At 36.4% G+C, this 10855-nt stretch overlaps 2 protein-coding genes across 2 annotated transcripts; one reads left to right on the top strand and one right to left on the bottom strand.

The window, feature by feature from the left end:
- Nucleotides 1–4686: 4686 nt before the first annotated feature.
- On the bottom strand, nucleotides 4687–6096 carry LOC113295852 (protein ALP1-like). The gene is made up of 3 exons (XM_026544181.1): nucleotides 5578–6096; nucleotides 5266–5491; nucleotides 4687–5165 (listed from the first exon to the last, which is right to left on the bottom strand). The coding sequence occupies exons 1-3, from the start codon at nucleotides 6094–6096 to the stop codon at nucleotides 4687–4689; spliced, it is 1224 nt and encodes a 407-aa protein (XP_026399966.1).
- A 1911-nt stretch (nucleotides 6097–8007) lies between these two features.
- Nucleotides 8008–10386, top strand: LOC113293301 (E3 ubiquitin-protein ligase RGLG2-like; the record flags this gene model as incomplete). The annotated part of the gene is made up of 9 exons (XM_026541989.1): nucleotides 8008–8058; nucleotides 8160–8244; nucleotides 8336–8473; nucleotides 8539–8652; nucleotides 8740–8837; nucleotides 8977–9056; nucleotides 9143–9248; nucleotides 9350–9474; nucleotides 9601–10386. Coding segments are annotated over 9 exons (1098 nt in total), but the record flags the coding sequence as incomplete, so codon positions are not given.
- Nucleotides 10387–10855: the final 469 nt, after the last annotated feature.

Below are 10855 nucleotides of genomic sequence, written 5' to 3'. Positions count from 1 at the left end.
TCTAATTCTAGATTACCTAGTCGAGCTATCCTATATTACATGATATACGACTAATAATAAAAACAGAATTCACAAATAGATAAGGACCACAGTAACCGTATGGACTGGAAGTCTATACACGTAAATGGACTTACCAGCACTACGCCTCTGAAGTAGAGAATTAAAAATTAACTAGCGTTTTACGGCGAATAAGAAACGATGATTCATGTATAGTGCAACTTGTGCACAGTTTTTAAATTTTGTTTTTTACCTGAAACTTCGCGTCGTCTTTGGCAAGGGCATCCCGATTGCGTCCTCTCTGCTAACCGACTCATCGTATCTGCGAGGGATGATTAGAGAGGTTAGGTTTGATCAACAACGACATCATAAATTTGACAATTCTCCTTAGGAGGCTACATGCTATAACCCTCCATTCAGGGACGGATCCAGGAAGGACAAATTTCCTTTTAAGGCCCGGGCTAAAAGACTTGATCGAGTAAAAAAAGAAAAAAAAGTTGACTTGTGGATTGGGGAGGCTACCCAGACTAAAGCCCCTTTAGCCCAGCTGTAGGTCCGTCCCTGCCTCCATTGTTATGTCAAAGACTAAGGTTTCACAATTATTAGATGCCCCATCTACTACGACTTCTTGTGTTTGGTTGTTTCTATGTAAAGTTGTTGGTGACCAAAATATCTTCATCAAAGAGGAATGGACCTTTATGTTAGGGAGGGGCAAGCAAATTTAAGATGACAATGTCTAAATCCAAACCAAGTTTGAGTTAAATACAACCTAGAGAGAATAAATACACGTGAGACAGTTACAGATTTTGACTAAATACAATCCCTCCAGCTTTGACATTGCCGAAGAGTTTGTCACCTCCATATTCCATAGCAACCACCACCATCATCATCAGCTCATCATTTCCCTCATCATTATCTCAACTAAAGGGAAAAAAGAATTTATATCTACACATAGTAGATTTTTTTGTACACTTACACTTAATGTTGAATCTTCATAAGACGAATTCTGGTCTCACTGTAGATAGAAATTTCCTCTTAGCCTTGGGTGACCCAAAAAGAATTCAATATAAATGTTGTAGTTACTGCAATTGTTCCTTTTTCAGTTTTAACATTATTAAACTGAAAAAGGCGGTGTAATTGGTCTGTATACAATTGGTTAGAGATGTATGATTGTTGTCGTTGTTATATTGTTCTTGGGCAACGTCTTGTCGGGGTAAAACTTTTTAACTTTTAACGATTTTTTCGTAGCCCTCTCCAGCCGATCAAATACACGTGCGTCGCCTTAAACATGCCCCGATTTAAATCGTGAGTCGTTCGCCTCATGAGGTAAAAGAAATCTTTACCCGTATTTGAATTCCAAGATGAAATCTCAACCGCTAGTTGTATAGGCTAACTTAGACATGACCTCTTTTGTATTAGACTCCCTCCGTCCCACATTAGTTGAGCCAATTGCTTTTAAATTTTGTCCCACAAATAGATGAGTTATTTCACTAATTAAGGGATATTTTTAAAACTATCTTTTTAATTGATTATTGTTTCTTTAAGAAATATGTATAATTTGATAGCCATATTTATATTCTTTATGTAGGTGTTTTAAAATGCTTTTCAACGGTATAAAGTTTAAAAAAAACCGTGGTATAATTTAAGAGATAAATCATTTCGAAGTTTTACAAGTTAATATGCATAAGGATATTACTCCCCTTCTTTCCTTGCCTTATAATTGTGCAAACTACAAATGACTCAACTAATTTGGGACGGAGGGAGGGAGTACATAATAAGATTATCCCCACTTCATTAGTTGCACTCTTCCCAAACGTCGACTCTGTTGGTATCTAAAAATGTACCCACTGGGTATTTCATAGGCTTTAGTGTCAGGATGTAACATGCGAGTGGCATGTCAAAACCATAAAACCCACCTCATGATGTGGGCAACGTGGCCAGTCCCCTTGGATTAACCAAGTCGAAGCAAGAGTTCAAGTGTGTTCACAATCGATGAGAAATAGCAAAAGAGTTTATTTGTATAGTTAAGATATTCCGCCCCCTCACAATTTTTTATATAGGGAAATTACTTGTACAAGAAGAGCTAATAACAAAAGGAAACTCTAGAACTCGTGCCTAACTAGGTCACTCTACTGAGGATAAAAGAGTGAAGGCGGTATGGCATAGACAGTCTTCATCGCCTGATAGGCCTAACAAACATTTGAAGATGGGTAATAATAATTATAAATCTCTGGAGTAAGTTTTGAGTGCAAATTTGTGCACCCCTCAAAACTGGGGTGCACATTACGGCCATCACTATTAATCCAATTTCGTTTTAAGTGGTTTCTATTTTTTACTAAAAATTGCGTTGAAAACAAAGACCGTAGTTATTGCTTATTTCTTCTTCCTCTTCTTTTTTATATCTTCCTTCTCTCTAAGAAAGATATTTGGATTCATCATATGAAAAATAAAAGTAGCAGTAGTCGAACTTTTTCTTCTCATTATCCATCTTTATCTTTTCCCTTGATTAAAGACATGGATCAAATCCATTGTTTTTAGAAATCAATATCTGATTGATTGTAATGTTGCAAGTGTGATTTTTTTTTCTTCTATTAATCCACGATTAGAAATTCGAAAACCATTATAGCGCGTTTGGTTCAAGTTTTTGGGAGTCTAGGAATACAATTACAAGGTAATCCAATTCCAGGAATTGGATTCCTAAGAATGAGATTCCTAATTCAAATATTATTGTTTGGTTGACATAATCCTATTACAGGGTAATCAATAAATGCCAAATCACTTTACTACCCTTCCTTCCCTTTGAAACTTTGATAGCTAAGAACAAACCAATTCTAAAAGTTTGAATTTCAAATTTCTAAACAAGTTGTAATACTAAAACATATGTTGTATAGTCACAACTGTCGTCATAAGCAAGGACTGAAAAGTAATGAAAACAACTGTCATCACAATCATAAAACTGTTGTCATTCTCTAACCAAAAACAACAAGGACTGAAAAGTACTGTTTCTAGTAGTTCCTCCTAACATCACTCACAAACATAAGCTACATTACTTAAGAATCTTGTTCTTCACATAGTTGGATCGTTTTTCTTCCCCCATGCCGAAGAAAACCTTTGTTTTTGTAGATGAATCGAGAATAATAGATGAGGCATCTATCACCTCATCTTCAGTGAGGCCATCTATCTTATTCAACTCCTCAAACAAGCGTTTATTGACATCGGCTTCTTGAGTAAGGGACACACGAACCGCTTCAAAGTGATCAAGTGTACCCGTCACAAATTTGCTAAACGAATTAGCCATCAAACTAAGGCCATTTGAATCTCCACTTGATTCACCGGATACAATGTCAAAGGATGATGAACGTACCCTTTTCCTTCTACCTTTACCACTGTTTTACTCGGACTGATTACTTTGTTGTTGATCATTTTCTTCTTCCTTTTCTTGTTCTCCTTCTTTCTCGATCTCTTCTAGCTCTTCAGCAAGTGAAGCAGCCCCTTTACCATTTGCCCTATCTTCAGCAAATATCTCAACTAATGCATCTAAATGAGTGAATGCTTTCCCATACAGTCCCTTTGCATTTGTATGAGACTGAAAGAACAAAAGCGACAAACAAAAACTTGTTACCAGACTAGGTGACAAACAAAAACTTACTCATACATGAATCCAACAACATACATAAAACCACCACAGATTCATACACATCTACATTCATTAAACCATTATATAATCTACTCCAGAACAACTTCGATACTAACTCATAACTTACTAAACTGTAATTACCATTGCATAACAACACAGATTACATTTATACAGGACATGTGCTACTTATACAGGACCTAACAGTTGAAAATGTTCCACGCTTTATCTGGAGGAGGGTACAAAAACTGGACCTAACAGTTGATTACAGGACATGTGCTACTTATACTAACATGCCGCTTTAGTTATTATGGATTAGATGTTATGAAATAAGAAGAAAACAGTCTCTGACATATAGTTTAACATGAATGAATAACTCAGTAGTTTCGAAAATACCTTAGCCCAATCATAAAATAAACTTTTTTCGCACACAAGCTTGTTGTTGATATAATCAAATTCAAACCCACTGCCAATAGTTACCATTTCATTGATGGCCATCGCATGTTTCTTCAAAGTCTTGATTCTAGAATCGATGTTGGTAGTAGTTAACCCACAAGTTGGTAGTTTCTCAGTTAGTTTCTGCTCAATAACTTTCAAGTAGCCCGATTTAAATCCGGTATCACTTTTCCACTTTCCATCGAGCGTAAGCTCCGTCAATATATCAACCAATACGTTATCTTCAGCTTCTACCCAACTCCGATGAGGTGCCATTACTTTTCTGTTTACAAGCATTCATACAAAATAAGTTAACAATTATAAGTTGTACGAATGTATTCCAAACACATGATAAAATGAAGCAATACTGAAAAATGGAAGAAAAATATACCTCAAATATCACCTTGTTTTTGTAACAAAAAAGGGAAAGCATAAATGAGATTCACAATTATAAAATAATGAAGTATGAAATAGAATAAACTAATACAGGAAAATCAAAGTAACAAACGAAATCCTTGTTTTTCAAACATAAATCCTTATAACTGCAATGGAGTTCAATAAACATAAGTAACAAACGAAAGTTATTAAAAAGTAGATTAATACAGGAAAATCAAAGTTTTTTAACTAACTACGCGTCTACGTCTACGTGCAGTCCATCTTTCCCACATTTGATCAGCTAACTCTTTCCTCTGAACAGCCCAATAATATGAGGAATCAACAAATTCTATCATTCGACTTTCTTCAGGAGAAACTAAATTAACTGGTCCATCTTCATAATTGTCTTCCTCTAGAAATTCATCCATAGGCATTTCTCTCCTAATAAGGTTATGGATTAAACAACAAGCCATGATAAAACGACAATGTATGTTTACTGGATACCATGAAGGACTCCGAAGTATTGTCCATCTCATTTTCAACAATCCAAAAATGCGTTCAATCACATTCCTAGCCCTACAATGTTTCATATTGAATAGTTCTTCAGCTGTCCTTGGTTCTAAACGACCTTGCCCCCATTCCTTTAAATGATAACGTTGACCTCTAAAAGGCGCAAGAAATCCTCCACTATTCGGATAACCGGCATCGACAAGGTAATAGTAACCTAGACAAGTCAGCATGCAAAACCATCATTATCTCACTACAGAACACTAGAAACACCCATTAATCCACAGATTTAAGTTTTAATACACTAATGAACTTACCTTGTGGAACTTCTAAGCCATTCTTTTTGTATATTGCTTCTCTAAGAACACGAGAATCGGCAGCTGAACCTTCCCATCCAGGATACACATATATAACCTCCAAGTTATGGGAGCATACACATAATACATTAGTTGCAATCGAGCTCTTCCTTGTACGATACCTAGGCTTGTCTTCGGTTGCCACATGGATACTAATATGTGTTCCATCTAATGCCCCTAGGCAGTTCTACAGGTAAACAAGGTATTACTGATTCATTAAGGATACGGGGTATATTCTTAAAAGACATGAAACATCAAAGTTTGAGTCCATACCTTGAAGCAATTCCATCTCTCATCAACAGAACTTGTAGCCACTGCAACTGGTTGTTTAAGCAACTCCCCTTGATGTCTAATAACTCCTTTCAATACCGTGTTTACATATATGCTAATGGTTTCTCCAGATCGCTTGAACATAAACCCTACAACTCTATTCTTATGGTGATGTGCAATTACATACAAAAATACCGCAACCATTTCTTCAACATCAGAATTCCTATTATCTTCTAGTCCGCTTATTGTGGACAGCTTATGGCAAAGTATTCGAAAAGTACGTCTATCGAGGCGAAGTTGCGATTTACAATTTGTGTCGCTTTTGTAAACTAAATCTTGCATCACCCACAGTCGTACAATAGTCATTTCAAAACGATCATTTGATCTTAACACGCAACTTTGATAACGCAGAACATATGAATAAAAGTAGACGTAAAATAAAGTTACAGCATCCAACGTTGTTCTGATATTATCATTCATCATTTCTAGTTTTCTTTTCTTTGTCAAGACTAGAGGAGCCATACTGGAAGTTGGTCTGAGTTCAACAAGCATAAGAAAAGAACAGTCAAGCATAATAAACACATGTACAGTATTTCCAGGTTGGAGGCAAGCTACATTCAGATAGAATATAATGCACATATACAGAATACAACAAAGCAATCAAAATCAATGATTCTAAACTGATTGTGTAATAGTAGCCTAGGTGTAATCGTACTTGTTCTTTACGAGGATATCACGAGTGTATAAAGTAATGTCTTATGGTGCAGACTCAACAAGAAAAACAGAACACGAAAGCTAATAATAGTACTTACGAGAAAAGTTAAAGCAAATTGAAACGCCCTTTTGATTGTGTAACTGGTAGTAGAACAACAATGACCTATATGTGAAAAAAGACAGAAAACGTTAGCTATAGATGAACAACATATTGCTTGAATCTGGATTGGTAGATAGATGAACGACATAAATTACTAGGTGGCTGTTATCACTAATGACCAACAAATGACCAACTTATGTCGAGCCGTGTTAAACGAGGGGTTGACCATGTATTGGTATTATTGGATTTGGCCGGTTTGGCGACATAAGAATCAAATACAGCAAAGCTTCAATAAAAAAAGAAAATAATAATAATAATAAAAGCTTAAATCAAAAAATCAAAAAAAAAATCAAATACAGCTGGAGTGATACGCCTTTTGGAAATCTGAATGGTTAACATTGCAATAACTAGTTGAAGTACCGCTCGTAGTTATGATTTGGGGTAAGTTGTATGACCAATAAGCCAACAAGATATTCCCAATATACAACAGAAACTCATATCAGTGACCTAACATATATATATAATCCCCTGAAATGTGAAACTTCAGCTAACCACAAATCAACATGTATCTTTTGAGCAAACACAAGATAAAAAACTATAGTTAATGCAAGTTTTCATTCAAAATCTTGATTTATTTCTCTTTTGGGCATTTTGACAAACACCCAACAAGCTAATAAATTAACCACCAACTAAACTGAACCCATAAATCAGTAGAGGACGACAATTGATAGTATATATTAGGAGAAGAATTAAGAAACAAAATTAACAACCAACTAAACTGAAATCATCAAAAAATCAGAAGAATTAATCAAAAAAATCAAAGAGAGGTGAGGAATTACCTAACCCTATATCCCCAAAATCAGAGATGGATTTTGCACCCTCGAAATTAGAGATGGATTTGTTTTAGAATATGATATGGTTTCTTGTCGAAGTAGAAGAATAATCAACGATTAACAGTTCAATCCTTGTCGATCTCCATGGATTCTCTAGGGTTTTTTTTCTTCTCCCCGTCGCTCGAGTTTAGAAATGAAATGTGAAAGAAATGTGAAAACGAGATTTTGTTTTGTTACAGGGTCAGTCTCGTAATTTCCTTTTTCCCGTGTTTTTTCTTCCCGGAATCGGTTTGCATTCCATTGGTATAGGGATGCAATGAAAAAGATGGCTTTGGGGGGAATTGGATTACCCAGGAATCCAATTACCAAATTATATGGACCGTTTGGTTCGGAATAATTGGGCGGATTCCCTCGGAATCCAATTCTTGGACGTCCAAAATCTTGAAACAAACGCACTATAACTTTTTTCCCTAATCAATTACATCTACTTACTTTGAGGTTGGGAATATTTGCTGTTACATATTCCAAATCCACTTTTTATTGATAAGTGTACAGAAGTTGGAGAGAAAACGGAGATGCAGGGGTGAAAAAAAGAGAGAGGTCTTAACGGATAATGGCACTTTTGAGTTTATTGTGTGTTCTGATGCAAGTTTATTGTGCATCCCGGTTTTGAGGGGTGCACAAATTTGCACTCATAAGTTTTGCATCATTCGTATATTACTTAATCTGATGCACTTAGATGTTGCATAGGCTGTTTGGAATATCTCTTGAGGGTAACCCCTTCTCTGGAATAAAATCTTACGATCATCTTTCCCTCATGTTATTGATCGTTGTAGTGTACGTTAATATCAAAGCAACCATGATATGTATCCCTGTTGCAAGTCTTGTTGTTACTAGATTATTACGCTGATGACCATCACGATTTGTTCTTTTCCTAGGTTGCTGAAGCTCTTGCAAAAGCTGATCTGGCGACTTCTAGTCTCATTGTTGGAATTGATTTCTCGATTAGCAACACATGGGCAGGTTCTAAAGTCACTTAGGATCGTGTAACTTCTTACTTCTTCTGATCCTGTTATATTCCAACATTGAGACTAAAATTCAGTTTATAATTCAGGTCGACGTTCCTTCAATGGTAGAAGCCTGCATCAAATTGGAGATGCTCAAAATCCCTATGAACAGGTTCTCTGGCTTACTGGAAGAACCTTGGCTTATATGAAGGATAAGCTGATTCACTGCTTTGGATTTGGAGATGGTAAATTATGTGTGATATTACATTTAAGTCTTGCTAAATACGTATTCTAAAATGTTTTTTTATAGCATCTACACAAGATCAGAACGTCTTCAGCTTCCGCGAAGACAAGTTACCATGTAATGGACTTTTAGAAGTATTAACACGATATAGAACTATCGCGTCGAATCTGAAACTGGCAGGTTGCAATTATCTTTTCCACTTCTTCTATTTATCGCAAGTATGTCTTTCTATTGGTACTCCTAGCTCACTTTTCTTCCTTTTGGCAGGACCAACCTCATATGTTGCAATCATAGGAATGGCTATGGCTATTGCTGGAAAAAATGTTGGCAAACATCATGTTTTGTTGATAATTAGCGATGCGCGGGTAAATCCAGATTTAATCTGAATCCATTTTCTACTTTTTATGCGAGGATAGCTAATTAAATTTCATGTAGTTATCTGGTCGGTATCCTATACTATTAAATTTTACAATGCGCACCTGTTGCTTTCATTTGGGATCACAGATGACGAGGAGTGTCGATACTGATTCCGGCGAACTAAGCTGGTTTGAGCAAAAGACTGTCAATGCAATTGCTAAAGCAAGGTTATCTTTGGCTTTTGTTTTCGGACTATGTTTAGTGCCTCTTCTTGCTTTGGTCTTGTTTTTATTAGTAGACTTCATCTTTGCAGGGAGTATTCGTTGTCAATTATTGTAGTTGGAGTTGGGGATGAACCACCCTCCATGGTGCTCAGCTGTCGTGAGAATAGTTATCTTCGTGCTTATGACAATTTCAAGGTTAGGGAATATAATTAGTAACGTGTTTATTTACTGCTCTCTATTTGTATTTTATTTTATCCAACGTAGTATTTCTAGTAAAAGTTATGCTGCCTTTTCAGTATGTGAATTTTACAGAAACCATGTCAAGAGATGCTCATTTATCCAGTAAAGAGATTGAGTTCGCTCTTGCAGCTTTCAAGGAAATCTCCAAGCATAAAAACACCAACAAACGAAAATTATTGGGGTGATTATAATTTATTTTTTATTTTTTATTTTGATGGAGGGTGATTGTGTATTCAAACTTCATTTTCCATTTAATGTTTAGCGGTGTCTTTTATTAAACACTAGAAAATATATATCTTGACTGCAGCTTTTCGTGCAAGGAAGTAGGCTCAGCAAGAGTCCCAATTCTTCCACCTATTCCAGCTTCCCTTGTCTCAAAATCTTGCCTTACCATACATGATAAAGGTGGTCCCTGGTTTGATCGAGTAGAACATGAAAGTCCAATCAGTATGATTAGCGATTACGAAGGTGTAATCCACATCGGCCATTTTCCAGTGCCTGCAAGTTTTGCAGCATTGTATAAGAGGATTTGGGAAAAGCATGGGCATCTAGTAACACGCAATATCATCAAAACATCAACTCTGACCTTAGCGTCGCAGAATTATTGAAGTCCATAGCTGCCATGCAAACTGTGAAGAGGGACGAATTTTCTGTTGCTCTTCTTGGTAAGTGGGATAGGCAGATTGCAGATGCTGAAGCGCTTCAATTTAACGTGCAATGGCTTAAGAGGAATTTTGAAAATGTTAAAAAGAGCTGGGAGACTGAATCATTGTTGAGGAACTTTCAAATAACTCGAGAGAAGGAAAAGGTTGCTGCTTTAGAGAAAGGTCAACTGCATGCGCAAAACGTGATGCTCTCAGGGCACGACTTTTAGAGGCGGAGAAGGAAGTAGAGCAAGCGACATCAGAAGTGAATAGGCGTGAAAATGCTATTTTAAGAGATGCCATGACAAGAGGACGTTATGCATCCTTCCTTCAAAAGTCTTTCCTAGAGGATGCCTTGTGATTTAATCTTTAAAAAAAATTTGTCTTATCATGGCAGAACCTGCCCTTAAATATCCATCTTCTGCTTCGCTTTTGTTTCACGAGGGGTTTCATGCATTTAACTGTCTGACTTGACTTGACTGTATATGGAGTCTGACTTGACTTGACTGTATATGGAGTGATGATACTAGTGACCGGGTGTTCGAAACTCGTCAGTATAAGATTTAATTTTATAGATACGTTATTTAGGATCGTTGAACTTCATGATAATCACACGATAATTATATACAAGAATAGTTTATACGGAATACCTGGTAGAGCTAATCCGTGATACATTATCGATCATCTTACCGTAGCCGTAGTACCTTGTGGAATTCTTGGTTTCTCCTTCTTCACCTCTTACATTATGAATGGTAAAATTCCCGAACCCAATACTGATGGATATTGTGTTCCTTTTATAGGTAGAAGGAGGACCAAGTTCCTAGGGTTTAGTACTGACATTAAATCTCGACCGTCCATCAAGGAAGAGATATTAGGAATAATCCCATAAATGAAACCGGGTATAAGTATAGCAACAAT

The sequence above is a fragment of the Papaver somniferum genome, chromosome 7 (assembly GCF_003573695.1).
Source record: "Papaver somniferum cultivar HN1 chromosome 7, ASM357369v1, whole genome shotgun sequence".
NCBI classification, from domain to species: Eukaryota; Viridiplantae; Streptophyta; class Magnoliopsida; order Ranunculales; family Papaveraceae; genus Papaver; species Papaver somniferum.
This window is presented reverse-complemented; position numbering and strand designations above follow the sequence as displayed.

Coding starts and splice junctions, on each gene's coding strand:
- LOC113295852 (XM_026544181.1), bottom strand. CDS start 6,096: ATGGCTCCTCTAGTCTTGACAAAGAAAAGAAAACTAGAAATGATGAAT. Junction 5,492..5,577: donor AGAGATGGAATTGCTTCAAG/GTATGGACTCAA, acceptor GTTTACCTGTAG/AACTGCCTAGGGGCATTAGA. Junction 5,166..5,265: donor TGGCTTAGAAGTTCCACAAG/GTAAGTTCATTA, acceptor TGACTTGTCTAG/GTTACTATTACCTTGTCGAT.